This window comes from Benincasa hispida, chromosome 1, assembly GCF_009727055.1.
Source record: "Benincasa hispida cultivar B227 chromosome 1, ASM972705v1, whole genome shotgun sequence".
Taxonomy (NCBI): domain Eukaryota; kingdom Viridiplantae; phylum Streptophyta; class Magnoliopsida; order Cucurbitales; family Cucurbitaceae; genus Benincasa; species Benincasa hispida.
In genome coordinates, this window is record NC_052349.1 from 24,168,782 (window position 1) to 24,194,214 (window position 25,433).

General features: G+C 35.6%; 1 protein-coding gene across 1 annotated transcript; it reads left to right on the plus strand.

Annotated features, from left to right (window-relative positions):
* Positions 1-4,171: 4,171 nt before the first annotated feature.
* On the plus strand, positions 4,172-24,041 carry LOC120076375 (glutamic acid-rich protein-like). Its single transcript, XM_039030191.1, has 4 exons — positions 4,172-4,254; positions 4,347-4,488; positions 4,586-4,785; positions 23,387-24,041. Exons 1-4 carry the CDS (start codon positions 4,172-4,174, stop codon positions 24,039-24,041), a joined length of 1,080 nt encoding a protein of 359 aa, XP_038886119.1.
* The last annotated feature ends 1,392 nt before the right edge of the window (positions 24,042-25,433 follow it).

Sequence of the window (25,433 nt, forward strand, 5' to 3'; positions counted from 1 at the left end):
TTCTCACAAGAAATAAGGCCACTCAAGCACTTCTCGTGTTTTGGAATTTCTTCATATGGATTTGATGAGACCCATGAAATCTGAGAGTCTAGAAGGTAAACGATATGTTCTAGTTTTTGTTGATTACTTCTTTAGATACACCTGGGTGCGTTCTTTCATGAAAAAATCGGATAACTTTTTTGTTTTTCTTGCTCTTTGTCTTTAACTACAACGTGAGAAAGATCTAAATGTGATACATATCCAAAGTGATCATGGTAGAGACTTTGAAAATTCTCAATTTACTGAGTTCTGTCAGTTTGTTGGAATTCACCATGAATTTTCAACTCCTATACACCATAATAGAACGGGGTTGTGGAAAGGAAAAATAGAACTTTTCAGGAGATGGCTCGTGCGATGGTACATGTAAAGCATTTACTGTTTCACTTCTAGACAGAAGCATTGAACACGGCTTGTCATATACATAATAGAGGTCTTACGAATAGGAACTTTAAGGACTATTTGTGAAATATGGAGAGGTAGAAAACCTAATGTAAAATACTTTCATGTCTTTGGAAGTATCTGTTACATTCTTCTTGATAAAGACTAGAAGAAAATGAGATTTTAAGTCTGACGAAGTGATATTTTTTGGATATTCCATAAATAGGCGAGCTTACCGTGTCTACAACAAACGAACTCATACTATACTAGAGTCTATTAATGTTGTAATTAATGATGATGTTGTATCCCTCGGATCTCAATTTCACTCGATTTGTTAATACTAATGTGCCTAACATCTCGTCTGACATGACGTTAGACATGATTTCAGAAATTCTAGTGGAAATTACTCAAAATACCTTATAGCAGGCAGAAGCTAGTAACAAACAACCTTCCAGCAAGTTCGTAAAAATCATCCCCCTAGTAACATTATTGGGGACCTTGATGAATGAGTGATGACCAAAAGAAAGAATAAAATCAATTACCTTGACATGATCAGAAATATTTGCTTCACATCCCTTGTTGAACCAAAAAAATATTAAAGAAACTCTTGAAGATGAATGTTGGGTTTGAAAGAGTTAAATAATATGCAGCAGCAGTATCAAGGATCTATAAGCATTCAAATTCACTAATTTTGGCAGAAACTAAAGCATGCTTTTCTAAAAAGTGGGTTTTAAGATCATACCTTTGAAGAACTCTCCAAGAAAACGGGTGTACAGCATCAGTATTCTCTTGATATCACCGTGAACCACCTCAAAGACTTCCCTACTATGCTCTTGGAGCTTTAGGCAGAGTTGTGGGACTCAAGAACAGCTTGAAGAAGTGAAGAACCAAGAAGAACTCACAGCAACCGATCAAAGAAGACGGTCTCTTCTCACAGAAATTTTTTTCTCAAAAATTCTGCATTAAATCCTCCTCAAATGACTAAAATCTTCTTTATATACAGTAGATGAACATGTAAAGAAATGGAGTACATGGCTTGTAGCTCATGCTTGGAGAATCAATGTAGAGAGAATAATGGCCTTTGTGTGAGTATGAAGATGAAGGTAATGGAAACATTCAATCTCCATTTTGTGCAACCATGCAAAACGATTTTCCCTTTTCCTTTTAAAATATAAAATGATTTTAAAACCATTTTAATTCAAAATTTATTTTCTTAAATTAATTTAAAATATTAATTAATTTTATATCAAATATTAAATTAATTTTTGCACAATAATCATCTTCATATATTTAAATCATATTTAAATATATATTCTCTTATTCCATTTAATTTGAACGTTTCAAATTAATTTGTCAAGCTACCGTAAAGCTTATCCATTTATGAGCTAGTAGAAGGAGCTCACAGACCTACAGATCATGGGCTCCAACGATTTGAGATTAATCGGCTAAACTTATTAGTCTGATCTAACCCCCATTCGTTAACTAATGGGACATTCCACTATAGCCCATAGTTGAACTCCCCTCATTGTAGATATATTATGTCCACTTAATAACCCTAATCAGTAAGTCAATTCTTCACAGGTTGTTTGTAATCACAGCTAGGTCAAAAATACCGTTTTACCCCTGTGGCTACATCTTGTTCCTTAAGTGTCTACTGATCCTCTAATGAAGAATTCTGATTCATAATCTCTATAAATCAAATCCTTTCTCTATCATGAGAAGGCGGGGGCCCGTTTGTTAAAGACCTGGAGTCAGTACTTAAGAGAACAACTTATCTGCTAACCCTAAATAGGATAGGAGTGAATTCCATCTTGCAAGGCTATGTCCCAGCTATTCATCCGATCTTATCTCCAAAATGGTAAGCTTATTGAGAAATTCTGTTAGAATACTCTCACCATTTACAAATCAAAGGATAATCTCGAACAAACAGGAGTTCATAGCTAGCTCAAGATTAAGATCGAGTTAACCTAGTCTATATAATAAATGAAATAGTCAGTTTTAACAATAAACAATCATTATAAAGAAAAGTGACTAATTTCGTGGTCCAGTCTATATGCAAACTCATTGCATAGGATGCCACCACTCTCATGTCTCAACATGAACGATTTATGGATCACATCATTTGTAGCATTTTACAACTTCTTGTAACAACTACAGAGTGGGCCGCATCCAATAGTGTTACTAGGATGAGATACCCAATTTCATCCATATACTTATTAGACCATTTAGGCTATATACTGTCAACTTGATCCTGTTTATGTCACTACATAAAGTTACAGAATTTAGACTATAGCCAAAGATGCGTTTATTGGATTTTCATAATAAGATGCAAAATCAACAAGTCATTATTATTGATAAAATAGAATGTTTAACACGAGCTGCGAGTTCTAGGACATTCCCAACAGGGTCAGTGCCATGTAAGAGGATCTCGAGTAGTTCGTGATGAATGACGTCTGGTCTCTTGTCCCCAAGCCCGAATCTATGAATCTTATTGACACAGAGTAGATATTCAAAAACAAGACTGGTGAGAATCGAAAAGTGACCAGAAATAAAGCTAGATTATTGGCTTAAGGATATGCATAAGTTGAAGGCGTGGATTTTGATGAAGACTTTGCTTCTGTTAGAAGATTAAAAGACATAAGACTCCTACTCGACACTATTTGTCTTTTGAAGTTTAAATTATATCATATGGATGTGAAAAGTGCCTTCTTAAACGAAGTTTAAATTATATCATATTAGTGCAACTAATATATCCAAAAACTTAGTTCAACACAATCGTACTAAGCATAATGACATCAGACCCCATTTTATTCGTGATCTTTGAAAGTAAATAGATTGTGTTAGAGCACGTTAACACAAAAATCAAATAGCTGACATTTTTATCAAGGACCTTGATGCTGATCATTTTAAGTCCCTGAGCGCAACCTTGGGCCTAACAATAGGTCATTCAGCAAAGAATCTCAGCTCATCAGGTGTGGAAGCCCATAAGGCAGATCACACAATTAATTGTCTTAATTATGGGTGTTAAGAACTCAAGGAAATTGGGTTTTATCTTCAGAGTTATGTTTGAATTCAAATTACGGGAGGTTTAATCATGATAAGTTTCCTTGTTGCATTATGGGTTTCTTTCTCCCTTAACTGCCTCTGTTTAAAATTTTTGTTCTTGATTATCTAACTCAGTCATCTATAATGATGAGTACTCGTCAAGGGACTCACACTTCTGATAGCATAATGGTAAGATACAAAGAAAAAGCCAAGTGCAAGATGCATGCTGTAGAAGATGTTTAACCATCCTCTACAAACAAATATGATATTCATGTGCAGGGTTTTCCTGTTGAAATTAAGTAAGTTGGAGTTCCACCTTCCTTAGCAAAAAGGAAAATATTATGAAGCCAGTTAGCCATCTATAACTAAAGATAAAGAAAAGGTAAGTTCATCATCCTTAACGATGGTTGATTTAATTGGAGCTGGTGTTGAAATTGTTCAAAAGAAAAAAATCCCTTCTAGTAGTGAGTCTAATCACATGCATGAATATATATCTTGCCTAGAAACCGTAAAGAGATTATTGAACCTTCTGCCAAAGCTCATGTAGACGTTAAGGTTTTGAAGGTAGTTTAGTTAATGATGTTAATCTTGAAACTGGTTCTGGTTTTGCTGATACGAATTTTCATACTTCTACAATTGAGTTGTGTTCAAATGTTGTTATTCTGGATTGTCAAGGGTCTGAAAATGGGTATTTCTTACTTCAAATATAATGTCGGTATATGATAATGTTGAAACTACTACTGAGTTAGAAGAAATTGAAGGTGTAAATGCTTCTGATGAAATTGTTTTGGAGTTTATTGTTGAGAATATCGTTTTTGCCTTTCCTATACTAGATGTTATTGATTTGCAAAGTGTTTCTGTGCTTCTGGCTATTATGGTACTAGGCTTAGTGACGAGGCTCAAACTGTTGGAAAAAATGTCAAGACTTTGTATGAATCTTCCACTTTACTGAATCAAAATCCTGATAATGTTGATTTATTGGCCTCTGTAGCTCCTAGGACTATGAAAAATGTTGGTGAATCTGAAGTTGCTACTAAATCCAGCGATTTGAGTTTTGAGAATTCTCCCATCACCACTCATTCTAATAATTAAAACAATATCTCTATTGCTACTTCGTTCTAAGAAAACTGTCGATGGTGTGGGTGTTACTAGTGATGGTGATGTTGGTGTTGTTACCTCCTCTGAGTCATCTGATAATGATTCAAAGCACATTGCTTCTGAGGAAGCCTTTGATTGTGGTTTCAAGAGTTACTCAGACAAAGAAGTCACAGACTCTGTTTGGGTCACTAGGGCTAGGCTCACACCAAAAGAAAACAACTATTTGTAACTAATGTTTCCTCTATGCCTTTATATGGGATCTCTTTCAAAACTGAAGATAGTGCAAGCTTGTGGATGTATGTTGTTAAACGTAATATTATGGATGAGAAAGAATTAGTTGATCATACTCAAGAATGTGTTGAGCTTATGAAATTGATTCAAAATGCTGGTCTTGAAAGAACTATTTTGAACTTGGGGCCCTACTATCCTCAACTGGTACGTGAATTTTAAATCTTCCCTTAGAATTTGTAGATTCAGCTAGTCCAGATTTTCAGAGGGTACACATTAGGTGACATGCATTTTTCTTCTCTACTGTTGTGATCAACCAATTACTTTGTCGTAACATACCAAAAAATGTGAGAGAACAGTGTCCTTCTCTAAGAGATTTGGTGTTTGAGTTGAGTGGAGGAGCTTGTTCCACTTGGCCATTAAAGGGTCAATTGTCTATAGCTGCTTTGGGTGTTAAATATCTCCTTCTACATAGGATTGGAAATTATAATTGGTGTCCTTTGATGACATGCAAAAATGCATGTCATCTTAGGCCTTTTACTTAGAATTATGAAGGTTGTTAGGCAGAATATGTGTCGATCATGATAGGAATTCACAAGAATATGAGCTTGCGTCGATCAGCATATCGAATCTCAGCTAACCCGTTATTTTGCTTTAATTATGCGTTCAATGTTCTATTTTTGTAGACAATGCAGGAAATGAACGCAAATACGGGAACCGGACCATCGCATAGACGACCGCATGCGGAGAAACACTCCATCGTAAGGCAAACGCATCGATCAATACATGGATATTTCGTTAATCAGTCGTATGCGTCCATCACGTGGGAGTTGCACTAGTCAAGCAATAGTAATCATCATGTAGAGTTGCGGTGTTAAGCAAATGCGACCATTCAATGATTGCAGCTACGCAACAACGCATTCTAATGGGATCAAAGCAAGGTAGGTGGAATGGACTAACGCATCTACCTCGAGAAAATCCAAAGCTGATGTTGACATTTCACCTACCACGCCATTAGTGGCAGAGGTTCAGAAAAGGACTAACGCACCGAACATCAGACTCAGAGTTGTCCAATCAATGCTGTCGACGACCCAAGCTCTATAAATAGAAGCCGATGAGCTGAAATTAATTTTATCCAAGGTTTTTGCCTAAGGTTCGCCTATGGCGGAACCTTGCGATCCAGACAAATGCGTGAGAAGACGGCTGAAGACGGCTGAGAGTTCTTCACCTCCTTCATCCATTCCAAGTGACGACCGGAGCCTTCGATCGGAGCTAGATCTCGAGAGAGTCAGCTCCTCCACCTATCCATGGCTCCACCGGTAGAGAAGCAAATCTTTGCTTCCAGCCGGTCATTTCATTTTCCTTTCTTTTCCTATATTGTATTATATGACATTTTGAATTAAGAAATTAATACAATGTGTTTTTCAATGCATTTCCCTATTCCTTCGACTTCATCTCTGTCTTCTTGCTAAGCATCTTTACTTTCATTGCAACACTTAGTGGGACTACATAGGTATTGCATACTTAGTCATGTGGATTAGGGATATGAAACATGTAGCAACTCGCCAAGAGGTGTGCGTTACGCGAGTGTGTGAGTAACCTTATTTTCTTAGTGTAAAGCTGCTGCAACGCCTGTCTATAGGCTAACGCATTGCTTGTCTATGAGTGAAGTCAGCAACAATCAACTGCCTGGGAGGGTAAGTGGTTAGACGCATTAAGCAAGGTATGCGTTGTTCACTAGGGATAGTAACAATCTTGCGTCAACCAAATCCATGCGTTTGTCTTGTCTTATGTTGTGCCCAACACTCCTTTAGAGCTACTCGAGAGAGAGTCTAAATAAAGAACCTAATGACTCGAGGGAGCTAGATTAGAATCTATACTCGAGAGAGCGAGATTAGATCGGCATAAGCAGGAGATAGGGACTTAAAGATAAGCTCTGTTTGTCAACACTACATCACATGCACCCTAGGAATAGGAATGATGATATATGATCGCCTTGTTTGTGTATCATCGCATAGACAAGAATTAGAGGCTTATATGTAGGCCCTATAGACACCTCTGCACATACATCGCATGCTTAGCATTAGAAGTCGTAGTATTCGCACCGAGAGGTGGTCTACAATTGTATGAGTGTTGCATGATCGCATTAGATTGCGTTGACTAGGGTTGCCCTTGCGATCACTCTTAAGTTTTGTAATGAAAACATCTCCACATTTTATCTATTTTCCCATACATTTATTTCATGTCAAGGTTTGTTGCATCTCTTCCTTTCATGCATATTCTCATTGCATTGTCTGATAGATAGGAGTAGGAGTAGGATTAACTTAACAACATCCCTTCCATTCTTTTATTCAACTGCTGCATGCACAATCACCGCAAACATATAGCTACAAGTTCCTGTGTTCGACCTCGGATTACCCGAGAAACTTGTGTTCATGTTATACTTGGCGTGAACGCAAGAAAACTTATGGCAGGATACATGGTCATCGCATACTTTAGTTAACGCATGTTTCATTCCAACGCATGACCGTCGATGCATTATTATCAATGCTTATCTTAGGAACATGCATCGCATAACGCGTCCAAGGGAAGTTGGTTGTCGAGTAAAATTGACTTCGAAATTCCCGTCATCATCCTTCTTCAGACAAATCTGGTTTTTCCATTGCTCTAGCTACTTGGATGTATCATATTGGGACTAGAGCACATTTCAATTGTGATGTGTTTTTCATCAACCAAATTAAATGTCAGATTGGGTCCACAGCTCTGAAATTGTCTATTTGTTTTCCTCACCTTATCTATGGTATCCTATTGTCTCATAAGCCCGATCTTCTTATTGCTTCATAAGTTATTGGACCATCTCCAAGTCTCTTCTCCATCAACCATAAACTTCTGCAGGTTCTCCATGTTCCTAGTCTAAATACTACTACGATAGCTTATCATCTTGATGGCTCAAGTCGAGCTTTAATAGCTTATTCATTTAGTGGTTGTATTCTTTAACTGTTTTCCATTGAATCTCGTGATCTTGAGTCTTTGGTGCGTAACCTTCAGAAGAGAAGGGCTGAAGTGGATGAGGTTTTACTGATCATGTGGTTCATTTTATCTAGGTATGCGGTTGCTTCCTCTACTCAGCCATAGAGCTGATGTCTTTGGGTGTTTTTTTTCTTAGCTAGAAAAGGGGAGTGGTGGTCGGTTTTGGTTTGTTGTTTAGTGGTCACTTTTGGTTGGTTATGTTTGGAAGTTTCTGTCTAATTTTTATTCATGATTATGGGTTGTTTTTTAGTTCAATTGAGAGGAAGTCTCACATCTAGGGGAAGCCTAGGTGATGAGTGAGTTAAGCTCTACGTGAGCCACTGTAGTAGTTGGTGTATTACAAATAAGTACTACGTTGTAAACTGCTTAACTCTTTAATATTAGTGGATTATCTTTCCTGGGCACTGTGCCCCCTAGACATAGATGTTTATCACTGAACTGGGTTACCAACTGTTGTGTACCTATACTTGTTTACTTGTTGTTGGTATTTTTGTTGTTACAGTTATTGTCAGTACTTTCTGTTTAACATCCGCATATCGAGTGAGAGTCAACCTATCGTCTTTTCAATATATAAGAAAAATATTTTATTTTAAAAAATTTAAATAAAAAAGAGCAAAAACAATAATTTATACTTCTAAACTTTGAGAGTTATGTCAATTAAAACTCTAAGGCTAATAGTTGTATCAATTTAACCCCTAAAATTTCGTAAATGTATCAATTTGTACTCTTCATAATTACATTGCATTTGAAAAAATATCTGTGAGAGAGTTATAATTTCATCCATTAAACTCCAAAACTTTCATAAGCAAATCAATTTATATTCTCAATTAGTATTTCATTTGAAAATCATTTACACATGTTAAAAATTAAATTTTATTGTTATACAAAAAAGGTTAAACTAACATCATCTTGTATTTAAAAAATAAGTAATATATATGAGAGAGAAAAATATCAAAAACGTAAAATAATAAAATAATTAATGAAAGGATGGTGAGATGGAAAAAATAAAAAAGGTTTATATACTATTTTGATCCCTATACTATGAACTTTACTTTACCACTACAACAAATATGACTTATTATAGCTCTTGGACATAGCCTTTTTAAAAATAGGCTATAGAAACTCTAAAACAAAAGGGAGAAATATTAAAAATCAAATTTTGGGGATGCACTCAAAATTTTATACTTATCCGCCAAACACCCAAAATTTTGGGGGCTCGTGTGCTTCACCCCTTCTTCAAACACACAAAACCTATATTTTCTTTTTCTCTATTTTTCTTCTTTCCTTTCTTTTTCTCTATTTCTCTTCTTTCCTTTCTTCGTCTCTCCACATAAAATCTCAATCTTCTTTCTCTCAAATCTCATCCCTTATTTTCTCAAATCACAAGTTTCAACACTTGAAACCTATATCGTTCTCATTCCTCTATTTATCATTCTCAACTCCACATAATGCCCTAAAATGTGCGCCTGCATTCCATCGTCAGTTGCATCAACTTTGGTGAGTGGGGTTTTTATTTTTTTTTTCTCATCTGCTCTAATTCCTCTCATTAATTTACATCATTCTCACCTCCCTTACCTTTATGCCCTAAAATGTGCACAGTCCGTCGGTTGACTCTCCATCGGCTGACTCTCCATCATCTCCATCACACTCCATCATCGCCAATGACTCCATCGGCTGACTCTCTGCACCGCCCTTTCACGGGGGTTACAATCATCGCCAGTTCCAACGTTGTGCAGTGGGTAAGGTTTTGGTTTCCTTTTATTCTTGTTAATTGATCTTGAATACCATTTAATTGTGTTACTACTGTTACTCATCCTTAGATCCATTTTCATTGTTTCTATTGTTACTCATCCTTAGATCCATATTCATCTTCTTTTTAATTTCATTTTGGAGTTTCCTTTTTGCGTTTTTCCATTGGAAATTGATTACTGTTTATGGTTTGGTTGCTATTCGATTATAGTTTCTGCACTTGAAGGAAATTGGGCTAGCTAAATGAAATGCAATTATGTATAGAGTTTTGTTTCCTCTGATGGTTGATGATTCTGTAACTCTTGTCTAAAAATTTTATGCTAGAACTCGATCCTCAATCTGATCCAGAACTTAATCCTCGATCCCCACTGTGAAGAACTCGATCCTCGATCGAACTCAATCTAAGTCTTGATTCGATCTAGAATTCGATCCTTGATCCCCCACTTGATGCTCACCTACTCAATGCTCCCCTACTCGATGCTTCCCCACTCGATGCTCCCCCACTCGATGCTCACCCGCTCCATGTTCAGATTTATTGTTTAAGAAAAATTGTTGTCATTTTGGCCATCTACAAATTTTTGGATTTCAGATGGGCTCCATTATAACATAACTTCACCTTGTTGTCTTCTTCTTTTCTATTTGTTTTTGCTGCCTTCTTTATTTTGATTTTTTTTTTTTTTTTTTTTTTTTTTTTGCATCTTGTGAAATATTTTCTTTAAGTTTTGGAGATAAACATAATTCATAATATATTTTATTTATCAAAATTTATCTCCATTGGCTATCTTGTATCAGAGTTAAATGTGATGTCGAGGTGCATCAGAGTTAAGTGCGACATGGAAGTCCTCTATTGTACACTACACTTAATTTGTAAGTCTTGGAGTTCAACTTCCACTTCATCTTTATTTTTGCTTTTAAGTATTAAAAATTTGAACGGCTGCTATGGTTCCTTAAACCTAGAAATCGTTCATTGTTTTTTAAATGGAAAGTTCTATTGGTATAGTTAATTGTAGAAGTTTCTAAATATGAACTTTTTATTTTGTTTTGTTTTGTTTTTTTGTTTTTCTCAACTATGTCTTACATAGAAGTGGGAGATTTTATTTGGATTTTTTAGCTTCTTTAAGTGGAAAATGTCAAATTAAGAGACTTCAAATTAAAATAGATTTAGAGGGTGTGGGGGTAGATATCACTTGGAAGATACTCGAATTAGTGTATGTGTGGGGTGGTTTCAATTTGTTTTACTAATTGAAGTAAAACCAGAAGTGTATTGAGTAGACTGTCTATTTTCTACCACTTTGAAAGTCATTTGGAAAGGTTCATGTGAGTTGTTTGAGTGTAGAAAACTTTGTGTTTGTTGCTACCACTGGAATATAATATACTTTAAGATCTTAGACTTTAGATTCAGCAAAAACTAAATTATACTTTATATTTGTATATTAATTGAGGAATTGAATCAAATAATGAGAAGGTTTCTTAGTTCTTAATAGTAAATTTTGGCAACTACAAAAAGTTGAAACATTATTCGCTCTTTGAGTGGTTTAAGGCTCAAAGTAAGAGGTTAGCGACTTAGAATTGATGGTTGATGGTCTTCTTCCCCTAGTAAACTAGTGTCTATGATTTTTTTTTTTTTTTTTTTGAAATTTTTTTTAGGTGGATGGAATGAAGCTTTGCAAATTGATGAAGAATGAAGATGACAACTCACTTAACCCTTAAATTTGTACTCATTATGGAAATATTCAAAAGTTGGTGAATCTTGTATTTTGCTAATCACTTTGTATTAATTACTTTGTAACATTCTTTCATTGTATTACATTAATTAAATGTGTCATGTAAGGGATTACAAAATTTCAACTATGAGATGAGACTTATGATATTTTACGTATCATGATACTATATAATCCATGTATATTTTCTAGTTATCATTTACATAAAATTTGATGAATATTAGTGAAATGGTTTGTCATATTGTTATAAATAATGAAAATTGGCTAAAAATAGCCATTATGACAATTGGTAATTTATCATTGACGAGAAAAGACTATAAATTTGTTTAATAACATTATGAAAAGGCTATGAAATCTTCATAATAGCATACAAAAGGCTTCTAAAAACTTATAATAACATAAATAAAATGTTATTACAAAGTTATAATAGCTCACTTTATAAGCTATAGAAACTTATTTTAGCTTTAATTAGTAACGCTATAATATATTTTCATAGCAATGTAAATATGCTATAATTTTTAGGTTTTTAATAGCATTTGGCATAACTAATAAAAGCGCTATCAAAAGTCCTGGACTTGTAATAACGTGGGTTGTCAGGACCTTCGAAAAAAGCTATAAAAGATCTATTATAGCTCTTTTCTTTAACTTTCGTATCTATTATCTCTTGTAGTATACTTTGGTCTTTATACTTTCAAAATGTACAATTTAATCTCTATAGTTTCAACTTTGGTTCATTTTGGTCCCTCTACTTTCAAAATATTCATTTTGGTCATTGTACTTTCAAAATGTTCAATTTGATCTCTATACTTTCAACTTTGGTTCATTTTGGTCCCTCTACTTTCAAAATGTTCATTTTAGTTCTTGTACTTTCAAAAAGTGATTATTTTGGTCCCATCATTTTCATTTTTACTTCACTTTTAAGAGGTCAAAATTTATCATTTTTTGAAAGTTCAAGAATCAAAATGAATCAAAGTTGAAAGTACAAGGACCAAAATAAACATTTTGAAAGTTTAGAGACCAAAATGTACAAAAAATTTAAAGTACAAGGATAAAATGAACATTTTGAAAAATCAGGGACCAAAATAAACTAAATTTAGAAGTATAAGGACAAAAATGAACATCTTAAAAACATAAAGACCAAAATGAACAAAAACCAATTACCAAAATAGTATATATTTAAACTAATAAAAAATGAGAAAGAGATGGATGAAGTCTAGGTGAGGAGTTAGAAATTAAAATGAGATTTTAAAATAGATGACTATTCCCACCAAATTGATACCATTTATGCATTTTAGTAACCACCATCAATGAAAATCATAAGGGAGAATTTCTTTTTTATCCTAAGTTTTTGGTCTATTTGATCTATAAATTTTAAAATGATACACTTTTAATACTTAACTTTTGAATTTGATGACAATTTATTTTAGTCCTTAGATTTTAAAATGTTATGATTTTACTTTTGAGGTTTGAGTTTTGTTTCAATTTTGATTCCTAGAGTTCAAAAGTTCCACTTCTAACCTCAATTTTTCGCTAAATACCCATTTTAATCTTTGCAATAATGTCTGTTAATTAAGTTACAGTAATTATAAAGTTAAATTTTAAATTTAATGTTAATAGTGATGAAAAATAGTGAAACTTACTTAATTATAATTCTTTTAGATTGATTAACATACATCAATACTAAAAGCAAAAAATTGAATATTTAGTGAAAAATTAATATCAAAGATATAAATCATGAAACATAAAGACCAAATTGAAACAAAATTCAAAATTCAAAGGTAATGTTGTAATATTTTAAAACTCAGGAACTAATTTGAAATCAAACACAAAACATTAGGTTTCAAAATGTTAGAGAGGCGTTTGGGGCAAAGAGTTGATTATTATAGTCCTTAGTTATTATAGTTGGGTTATATTATTTTGTATTTGGGATATAGATTGTTTTATTTTGGGATATAATAGTATGTGTTTGAGGTATAAACTAATTGATTTTAAGAAGAAAATAGTAAACACTATAGTAAAGAATAAAAAAATTAAGAACGTAAAGTAGTAAAAATGGTAGCAAATAATAAATATGGTAACAAATTGGGGTTTCGAAATAGTATTAACTGTAGCTAATTGAGGATTACAAAATAGAATTTATTGTAGCAAAAAGTGCTTATTATAGTTTTATAATAGTTTTTGTCCCAAACTCTTTTTAAAAATGTAACATTTTTAAAATCCAGTGGCCAAATGAAAACTAAACAGAAATCTAGAAAAAAAAAATAATATTTTTCCTAAATTAGAACCTTCAATCCTCATTCTCTCCAAATAAACTAGACATGGAACAAACTCCAAGTATATAAAATATACCATGGATCAAGTGATCAAATGACTAATTTGATATTCCATTTATTATTGGGATTATTACTTTTTGAGATTGTACTTGGTCAGCGTGATGAATAGAATGAGGAGAGAGAGAATTGAGTAAGATTTGAAGAACCAACCAAAAAAATAATAAAATAATCTACCAAAAAAAAAAAACAATTGGTCAACTCAAACTTTAATTTCCTCGAAAGAAGAGAGCTCTAATTGCTTTGTAATATTTAATCCAAATCAAGTCTGAAAGGGGTTGACATACCCACTTCGGCCTCCACTGTAACAGTATACTTTATTAAAATATATAATTAATTAATTAATTTGCGCCACTTTGGGAATATAGTCAAAGACAAAGGCAAAGACAAAATCATGCAAGTCTGGCATGGGACATACAGTAAGAATTATATTAATATTTGCCCACAAATTATATCATTAAAAATGTCAAAAACTTTTATGTATATATTTATATATATGGTAAAATTAAATAGCACAACGAAACACAACGGATATAGGAAAAAATATAATATAATATAATAATAAAATAAAATAACTAAAAGTATGAAAATTTGGTAAAAATTTGAAGTGGGTTTTCTCACCAATGTGTGATTTTAAGATCCACTAAATACCACTATTTATAGATAAAGTGGCAAGTAGGTTGTGATCTTACATGGACACCAAACATGAATAGAGTGACACATGGCTTTTAGGACACTAAACAATGGACATCTATTTATTTTATAATTAATATTTATAATACTCCCCCTAAGATGCCCATATATATATGGAATATGTCTAGTTAAAACTACTTATTAGGAAAAACCCAATAGGAAAAAACCCTAGTGAAGGAAAAAGAGTACATATTTCGTATAATATATACTCCTAAAAGAATACAATATATTAACTCCCCCTAATGAAAACATTACTTAAGATCTTTGAGTCGTCGCATTCTAATGTTGTGCACTAATTTTTCAATAGTTGCGGTTGGTAATGCCTTTGTAATTAAGTCTACCAGGTTATCCTTCGAACAAATTTATTGAACAATGATGTTGTCATTTACTTCAAGATCATGAGTGTAGAAAAGTTTTGGTAAAATATGCTTTGTTATATCTCTTTTAATATATTCTCCTTTGATTTAGGCTATGCAAGTTGTGTTGTCTTCGTATAATATTGTTGGAAGATTTTTATTAGAAGACAAGTCACATGTTTTAGGAATATGTTGAGTCATTGATCTTAGCTATACACATTCTCGACTAGTCTCGTGAATTGCAAGAATTTCAACATGATTTGAGGAAGTGGTCGTTATGGTCTTTCATCGATCGCCATGATATAGCAGTTCTGTCACATGTCAATAGATAACCTGTTTGTGATCTAGCTTTATGTTGATCAAATAAATATCCAGAATCTGCATAACCAACTAGGTCAAAATTTGATTTATTTGAATAAAACGAACCCATATCGATTGTTCCTCGGAGAAAATGGAGTATATGTTTATTAATTCCATTCCAATTTCTTTTTATAAGAAAAGAACTATACCTAGCTAATAAATTTACTGAAAATGCAATATCTGGTCTTGTATTATTAGTAAGATACATAAGTGCACCAATTGCACTAAAATATGGTATTTCAGGACCAAGAAGTTTTTTTATTATCATCTCAAGGTTGAAATATATCTTTCTTTATATCCAATGAAGGAACCTCCATTGGAATATTTAGTGGATGTGATTTGTCCATATAAAATTTTTCCAAAATTTTTTCTATATTAGTTGAATGATGAATAAATATTCCATCTGCTAAATGCTCAATTTGCAAACCAAGATAAAATTCTGTTTTTCCGAGATTTTTCACCTCAAATTATTTCTTCATATATTCTATTGCCTTTGAAAGCTCTTTAGGAGTTCCAATTATATTCAAGTTATCAACGCATACAGTTATAATAACAAATCCTTATTGTAATTTCTTTATAAAAACATATGGACATATTGGATTATTTTGATATATTTCTTTCAATAAATATCCATTCAAGTGATTGTACCACATCTGTCCTGTCACACCCCCTCCCAGGCTACTCTCTGAGCCTAGGAAATGACATGACTGCAGCAATTATCAACCTTTTTGCTGACACTTACTGCCTAATAACTCTAGCGAAAATAATCTGATACCAACATGTAATCTCATACACAGCGGTTGCCTCTATGGCTAGACAACATTAAGTTCACACACAAAACATTTACAAAGATTACATTACTAGTTTCATAAGTTCCGATACCCACAATCCTTAGTCCCTATATGAACAACTGTAACATGTGCACAATATTTACAGTAACCACCTAACAGACGGGTTACAATAACTTTTGTCCTTAAGTGGCAGAGAAGATGCAAAGCTACCTCCTGAGAATTTGACCGCTACCTGAGGGAAAAAAAACATTTGAAAATGGGGTGAGCTTGCTAGCCCAGTGAGTAACTTAAGAAAGAAAATTGATTCTCATGCATAAGTCTCAATTAAGAAATCATACTGAAATATGAATTTTTTACAGTAACTTTGCACTGCAAAATAAATATTTTCTAAGCATAAAGCATATAAAGTTGTTTTCATCATAAAAAATTAAACTATTACTTAGTTGAGAATAACTCTGTTGTGATTTAATTCCAACGTTAACTGCTTAGTCAAGAAAGAACCCTTTTGCTCAATCCCTAACTTTCACTGCCTATGTGCAAGTAGCTATAACTAAGTACTGTCATACCTTAAGTACTTCTGCTCAGATACCTTCTCAAAAGTTCCTCAGTATCGAGTTGTTCGGACTCCTTTTCAAATGTCCCCCAGTATCGAGCTTCTCATAAAACCAGTCTTATTATGACTTTCTCTTTAAAGCATGTAAAGCCAAATACATAAAAACATGTCTTTAAAGGTATTAATGCATGCTTTGTGTATTTAAACACACATAAATAGTTTTTCAATAAACTTTCATACATGGCATGCGTTTAAAACATAATTCATGGTTTGCATGGAAATTACTTTGTAAAACTAGCTAGCATGAGAAAAATCTTTCTTTAAAACATGGTTTCTTCAAAACATTGTAATTATTTAGTCACTCACAACTTTTAGAACTAATCCTCAAGGGTCGATATGCTTATATCACTGATGTCAATCCTATGGACACAAAAGCATATATTAGCTTCTAGCATAGGTCTCCCTTTTGAGACTAACCCTTAAGTAAGCTTTGTGTTTAGCCTTCCTCTTGAAGACTTTCACTCAACGCACTTTGCTGTAGGATTAACACTTGGAAATTTCTTTGAGACTTTGGCTCATGCAAAACTTTCAAACACTCCTCACAAACATATCACCACTTATGCAACCAACACTTTTCTTTAAGTGTCCTTATAGCTACACATGGTCATCCACAAGGCTGCTTATGCATCTGAGACTTCACTGCAAGCTCTCCTTAGCCTACACTGCAGGTCCAGTGCACAAAAAATCTCAACCCTTGATTTGTTTAAGCGTTTCGCTTCAAGCTGTCAGCTTACTTAACTCAAGCAGCTGCTTGCTTGTTCATAAAATTCTAGATTCTATTTATTGAATTACTCGAATTATAGAGCACATATCAAGAATGTTCCTTCTACAAACTTGTTTAAAATTGTCTCAGGAAGCTTACCTTAAAATTTTAGCTTCTAACTCTTTGTGATTTGTCCTATAGACATAATTCTTTATCAGCAGCCCGGATTCACCTGGGAATAGAACCTTTGATCACGTTTTCTCTTCTCCGGTCTTATTCCCATGAGAACATCTTCTAGCAGTGTCACCTCTGAAAGCAGACTCTCAAAGCTTTCCAAAACACCAAGATCTCTCAATTTTCAAGGGGAAATGATCAAACTAATCGTTTGAAATTCAACCTCTCCTTTTATACTATTTTCCACCGTTTACAATTAAGTCTTAGCACGACACCTTCAGCTTTCATGGAGTTAAATCTAGTGCTTAAGACAACTGGTGCTCTTAATCGGTGATTAATACTAACCAACACATGTTCGATCGTTTAGCTCACCACCCCATCATGTAGTTCGTCATTTAGCTCATTGTTCAGTGACCTCTCACCGATGCTTGTCACCCAACGATCTCGCTCTCGCCCATCGAGTAGCACACAACCTAACGTAAAACTCACACTCATCGTGTATCTTTTGTTGACGCTCATCATATAGCACTGATGCCCATCGTTTAGCACCACGCCCATCGTGTAGTGCCATCATCTAGCGTCATCGTCTAGCACTAATGTCGATCGTGTAGTGTTATTGCCTCATCATGTAACGCTATCGTCCCTCGTGTAGCACTATCTGTTGGGATTGGTGTCCTAATTCTCCTAGAGTCTCGTTGTTTGTCATTATACACATTGTTTATGAATAAAATAAGTGTTTTCATTCTGGCATTTACGCATATCTAATAAACAAAGCTCCATGGTTATTCTATGTAAACTTAAGCATGTATATGAGATATACAAGTGGATCATGCCTTAAGTGATAATCTAAATAGGTCTATAGTATAAGGATTAAGGTGGGATACCTAATCATGATGACACTACCAATACGACCCGCTTTATAGGAGTTTACAAGTGTTGTAAACTACACATGTTCGTGATCGAGGGATCTTGAAGATGAGTCTTCAAAGGTATGTTAATTTCTTCCCTTGATCCTATAGTAAAGCATGCTGTAATTTCTGTTTTGCGCATAACCATGTTGTTTCTATTTGTGACTGGAATTGTGTATGTTTATATAAGATTGAAATTTGGAAAGATCCTTCCGCTGCTCATGAAAATTCTCATGTCCGATTTTCTTCAATTGGTATCAGAGCTAGGTTGTTCTGATATTCCAAATTTCACTTCTGTTTTGAACTTCTTTTAAACTACACATGTTCGTGATCGAGGGATCTTGAAGATGAGTCTTCAAAGGTATGTTAATTTCTTCCCTTGATCCTGTAGTAAAGCATGCTATAATTTCTGTTTTGTGCATAACCGTGTTGTATCTGTTTGTGACTGTAATTGTGTATGTTCATATAAGATTGAAATTTGGAAAGATCCTTCCACTGCTGATGAAAATCCTCATGTCCGATTTTCTTCAATTGGTATCAGAGCTAGGTTGTTCTGATATTCCAAATTTCACTTCTGTTTTGAACTTCTTTTACAGTTGTGGTGGGTTTTCTACATTTGTATTTAATTGTTAAATGCTTTTGTGGATGTCGTTGATGGATGTTTTTGGGTTTAATTGCCTCTGTTTAAAGCTTTCTTTAAATTACAAAGTGTGAATTTGTTAGGGCCTCTGTGTTTTTTGGCATAATTAACTTGCTATCGAGTCTGTAATTTAAAGTGCTTGAGTTAGTCAAGTCGTTCGTGATAAAGTTTTGAAGAATGGAGATGCGGTTCTCAACGAAGGAGAATACCAAGAGTTGGTCGTTTCTTGTAGCCTCAGGTAAATGATCGTTGGGATTTATCTAAACGATCGTGTAGATTTTTCTACACGATCGTGTAATATTTACTAAACGATCGTTTAGCTAATGCTAAACAATTGGGTAAATCGTTTACTCTATCACGTAGCATTAGTTGCCCGATCGCGGAGACGCTGGAGGTAGACGATCGTTGTGAGCGCATATGATGCTCATCGTTTAGAAGAAGGCGCACGCTCAGCGATCGTTTAGACGATCGTGCTTCACCACATCGTTGTCGTTTGGACGATCGTATAAGGCTTGTGTTGTGCGTGGCGTGCTAAGTACCTCATGCTTCATCACATAGAAAAGGGTACATGATCATTGCTAAACGATCGTTTGGCTCTAGGAGCGTTGGTAAACGATAAAGCAAAGCGTTTATTCTTTCGTGTAGATGATCGTGGGGTGTTTAGTGCATGATGAGTGGAGACTCATTGTTTCGCCCCAACGGTTCAAGACCCGGTTCACCTATTTGAACCAGAGACTCCTTGTATTTGTAATAGTTAGCTTGTAGTTTTGAGGATTTGAGGAAATTTTACCCAGTTCATCAAATTTTGTTATTATACATGTGATGTATGGTATTTATATGGAAATGTGTTTGACATATAGTTTTAAACCCACCTTAGGTTGTGCAATCATTCATGCATCATGTATTATAAATGTTATAATCTAGCATGGAGAAATTACAAGAAAGTATGCGTTATATTTCATGATGCAGTGAGTATTATCATGCATCATCTTTGTATTATAAGTGGTATAGTATAAGGGTGAATGGAAGCATGTTGTGCTTGATTCGTTGCTTGTTTGTATAAGTGTTATATAAAAAGATAGCAAAGAATGAACAATGCATTGCGCATGACACTTAGGTTGTTTATAATCGTTATGAGTGCCTTGCATATGTTAGCTTTGCATTGTAGTTTTGGTTGTTTCCATTTATAATTGTTATAAAGAAAATTAGAACTAAAATCGATAAGAAAGAGTTGCATGTGGAATTAGGGTAAACTCGTGTTTTTAAAAGGGTTTTAAATTTGAATTGAGATAGACCTAAATTCAATGGTTCTAATGAGATAAGTAACCTAGATTAATCTTTTAAAATTAGTTTAATAGGATTAAATTGATTGACATAAAAGATTAAATTTATTTTATTCTATTTATAAGAGATCTTTTGTCTAAGGCGGGTTCTGTCTAGGCTGGGGTTCTTAAGCTAACGGAAACGAAACACCCCTACCTGGGAACCTACCTAGAAAGATGAATTAGATAGATTTTCTACAAGCATGCAACAATTGGTCAAAGACTCCGTTAAAGAGTTTAATGGATTATGATCAAAAGTTATTTTAACTATCCAAGGTAAATGTTACTCTTGGGCAAACCTAAAATTCACTTAGTTAAAATTCTTAGCCGTATTTTTCCTAAGTAAACTAAGCCCTAGGTTACAAAATACTCAGTGGAAGGAAGAGATGTATCTGATATGTCAATGATTCCACTCACATTTCTCCCTGAATGTTCACACCGTGAGATTCATGCTTGGCCTCATGGTGCCCTGGGAGCATTCCCCTTCGGATTTTGTTTGCATGAGTCAATATCAAGGTAGATGGAGATAGTGTTTATAGTAAGTGGGTGAAAGGTGTGTGTTAACACATCCTATGGTCTCTGACATTGGGTCACACTATGAGATCATTTTTGTACTCCCTCATGGCGCCTTAGAAACGTCACCCTTCAGATGGGTTTTGTGCAGTTGGCCAAGATCAAGGTGAACTCCAAAAATGGATAGTTGCTTTAGGTTTTTCTTCAATCGGACTTTTTCCCTTTGGATTGGTAGCTTGGAGTGGATCTCTAGGGCCTAAAAGGGCGGGGCACACTTACGGGAGATTGTTAAGTAAGTTAATGATCTCTTGACCAAATCAATGATGGCTAGTCATTATAGGAACAAGAGTTGTTCTGGTATTAATGACTGGTTGAGGAACTTCTTAATTCAGAGGAGGGATAATTGACCTCCATTTAGCAACTTTTATTCTAAACCTTTGAAGCATCATTCCGAGACTAGATGTCACAGTTTTGCTAAAACCTTATTTGATGTTGTATGTGTTTTTCAAGGGGTATTTGTTTAAAACCTAATGTAGGTCAATGTATTTTTGTTTTCAGCAATTTGTTAGTATTTCCGTTTAGTGCCTTTTATATGACCAATTACCTATAGTGGAAAGAATTGTGTAAAACATATTTCGTGGCAAACGATTTCGAATTTGTCATGGTTGAGGAATGTCCTCAAGTCCTGACCCTTGATGCACCACGAAGTGTTGCAATGCATATGAGGTGTGGATGAAGGCTAATTCATTGGCCCGACTTCACATATTGGCTAGCATACCTAATGTTTTGGCCAAAAGGATTGAGAACATGGTCATTGCACGCGAGATCATGGACTCGTTGCAAGATTTTTTTGAACATCAGTTCTTACTTTTCGGGCACAAAGGAATGGACGACAAAACTAGTAGTGTCAGTTGTTCTGACACTGATCCCACAACTCTCCTAAAGAGGAGGAAAGATAGTAAATTTGATTTATTGGTCTTAGAGACGTGTTTGGTAGAGAATAATGATTCTACCTAGATCCTAGATTCGGGTGCTACCAACCATGTCAGTTCCTCTTACCAAGGATTTGGTTCCCGAAAAATATTGCCATAGGGAGAGATGACTCTTAGAGTGGGTACTGGTGAGGTTGTTTCAGCTGTTGTTGTAGGAAGACTGAAGTTATTTGTTGACAAAAAATGTTATCTCGATTTTTTGTCTCATTAAACAAGGGTATATTGTCTCCTTTTCTAAGAATAAAGTGTTTATTTTAAGGAATTGAATGGAGATTGGTTTTGGTTCAATGGAAAGTAACTTATATGTACTAAGGTCGTTAGTCATAAAATCCTTGTTTAACACTAAAATGTTCAGTATGACAATAATAGCTAAAACACCAAAGGTTTCTCCTAAGGAAAACGCCCATATTTGGCATCTAAGGATAGGTCACATCAACCTCAATAGGATTGAACAGTTGATGAAAAGTGGAATTCTAAAGAACTTAGAAGAAAACTCATTGCCATTGTGTGAATCATACCTCGATGCAAGATGGCCAAACAACCTTTTATTAGAAAAGGTTACAGAGCCAATGAAGCCTTGGAGCTTGTACATTCTGACCTCTGTGGTCCGATGCTAGGGCTCGAGGTGAGTATGAATATTTCATCTATTTCATAAATGATTATTCAAGGTATGGGTATCTCTACTTAATGCAACATAAGTCTGAAGCCCTTGACAAGTTCAAAGAGTATAAGGCTGAAGTTGAAAACTTGTTAGGTAAGAAGATAAAAACACTACGATTTGATCGTGGTGGAAAGTATATGAACCTCTAATTCCAAAATTATATGATAGAACATGGAATTACGTCCCAACTCTCGGCCCCAGGTACACCTCAGCAGAATGATGTATCAGAAAGTAGAAACAGAACCTTGTTGGACATGGTTCGGTCTATGATGAGTTATGCTCATCTTCCAGACTCGTTTTTGGGTTTTGTAGTGGAGACTGCATGCTATATCCTGAACAACGTTCCCTCGAAAAGTGTTTCTAAAACACCTTTTAAGTTGTGGAGAGGCCGTAAAGATAGCTTACGCCACTTCAGAATTTGGGACTGTCTGACATATGTGCTTGTGATTAATCTGAAGCTTTCCATCTACACCTCTCTTTCTCTTATAGATCCACTTATACTCAATAGGTCTTACCCCATCATGCGAATCCACAAGCTCCTAGATGTTATTGAAGTCCATAGACTCCATTTCCTGGTTTATGGCTTTAATCCATTCATCCTTGTCAACATCCTCCATTATTTTCTTAAAAGACAACGGATCCTCGATCCCATCATAAGAAATGACGTTCTAGGCTTCAGTCAAACCCATGTAGCGATCCGGTGGGTTCACGACCCTTCCACTATGTCGAGACAATCTCAACTCTTGAGCTGGTTGACTAGATGTACCGACCTCAACAACTCTTGTTGATCTATTGGCCTATTTAACAACTTTTGTTGAACCCTCAACAGTCTCAGTCTCACTAGAAATCTCACGTAAAACCAGCTTACTTCGTGGCTTATGATCTCAGATGTGGTCTTATTCCAAGAAGATAACATTTGTAGAAACAAACACTTTGTTATCACTTGGATCATAGACACCTCTTGTTTTCTTAGGGTAGCCTACAAAGAGGAAAACTCTTGAACGTTAGAACCATGTTCCAAAGTGCCTTCTTTGTTCCAAAGTGGAGGAAGCATTGAGAGCATTCCTGTTCCAATATCTGTCGTCTCGACTGAGAGTGAAAGGAAGAGACGCGATGATACGGAGTTGTTTGGCAATATTCTGTGTACCTTGGAGCTAGGAGGTGGACTGCCCGAGGCTGGGGCTGTAAATCAACCACTGCCTACAGAGGAGGAGATGGTGGTGTTAGCGGATGGAGTAGTGGTGGCAGAGGTAGTGGCGATTGAAGAAGAAACGGGAAAAGGTATTTTAGCCCCAGAGATTTCTGATGAGATTACCAACGCAGAAGCCTACGATGGACAGCCAAGAAGAGAAGAAGAAGAGATTGCGATGGAGGAGGCCAAGGAGTCTAAAGTTGCATCGGAGGCCCCTAATGTTGCGTTGGAGGAGGTTGCAAGGGAGGCGCAACCAGAAGTGGTTAAAGATAAGAAGAAGAACAACAACAACAAGGGAAAGGAGGCTGAGGAGGCTGAATCTTCCCATCATCACAAAGAAAGGAAGAATAAAGAGAAAATGGATGATGATGAAGAGGAGGAGACCGGGAAGGAAAGAAAGAAAAAGGAGAAAGAAGAAAAGAGAATGCGCCGGCGTGAAGAGAGGCACCTGAGAAAGGAAGAAGAAGCAAGGCAAAAGGTTGCGAGCCTGGAGATAGAAGGATAATGAACCTTCATAAGGGAGGATAAGGGGGAAAAGGCACAGTTCATGGAACCGACGCAACCCAAAACAACGCAAATGGTTGCAACCGAAGAAGGAGAAGAAGCAGAGGGAACCTTCTAATGCGGCTCACAGGGAGAATACACCGCAAGGGTCCACTATTGACCCTCAAAGACTAATTATCCAAATGGAAGAAAAAGAAATAAAAATAAAAGAAGAGAAGGAGAAGCAAGAAAAGATGGAGAGGGGTAAGCTCATCATCGTAGAGGGGAATAGAAGAAGATTGGAGTTTGAAGAAATGTGACGCAACAATGAGCTTGCCATAATTGAAGGGATACGGAAGCGCGAGGAGGAAAAACGTCTGTTGCTGGCCTCTGAGCAATTTGAAGAAGAATTTGTGAGAGAAGAAAGAGAAGAAGAAGAAAAAGAGAGGAGAAAGAAAGAAGAAGAGGATAGATTATTGGAGGAAGAGAAAAGGAAAAAGCGCGAAGCCAATAAGCGGCGCTTGTACAAGAAAAAGGGAAAAGAACTCGCAGAGCACAGAAAGAAGAAAAATGCAAGGAGTGAGAAAAGAAAGAAAGACAAGCAGCCCGTTTTGCGTTGGTTAAGGAAAAAGGTAAGGCAATTGCAGAAAGTAGCAAACTCGCACTGGCCAGGAAGCGTTCATCAAGGAAAAAGGAGAATGATGATATGTTGATCAAGATGGGCTTCTTTCCTACATCGAATCCACTACCTGACCTTACACGAGCGGATTGGGAACATGCGGTGGACACATCTGTAGTGCCATCCATTATTGTGCCTCAGGTTGGTGCAGGACTTCTATCACAGGCATTTTCATGGAAACAGGGATGTGCATGATCTTTTAAAGGAAGAAACAGTATCCTTCAGCACAAGAGACATCAACGAAATATATTCAAATGAAAGAAACCCTGATGCACCAGGGGAATACATAATTATTTGATGAGTCCCACAGAAGCAACAGATGGAAACGCGCTGAGGTTAATAAACAAACTGGGCACAAAGTGGTCGGTTTCCAAAGGCATCTGCACTTTGGAGGCCAAGTCCTTGCATTCCAGAGGGAATGCTTTGGGTTTACGCTGGTTTCAAAAGCGGTGTTCGATCCCAACAACGCATGACAGAACTGTATCAAGGGATCGGGTCATGTCCGCATACTGCATCGCACGCGGCATTCCTATTGGCGTACAACAGTTGATCACAAGGCAGATTAGAGCATTGGTGGGGCATATCCGGGGGCAGTACTTCTTCTCATGGATCGTTTCAAGTCTTGCCTGTCTATGACCATAGGCATTGATGAGGAGCCCATGCTAAAAGTCCACAGCCTCATCAACATAAAAATTTTGAGGCTGCTCCTCAAAGACTCCCCACATTGCCCCGAGC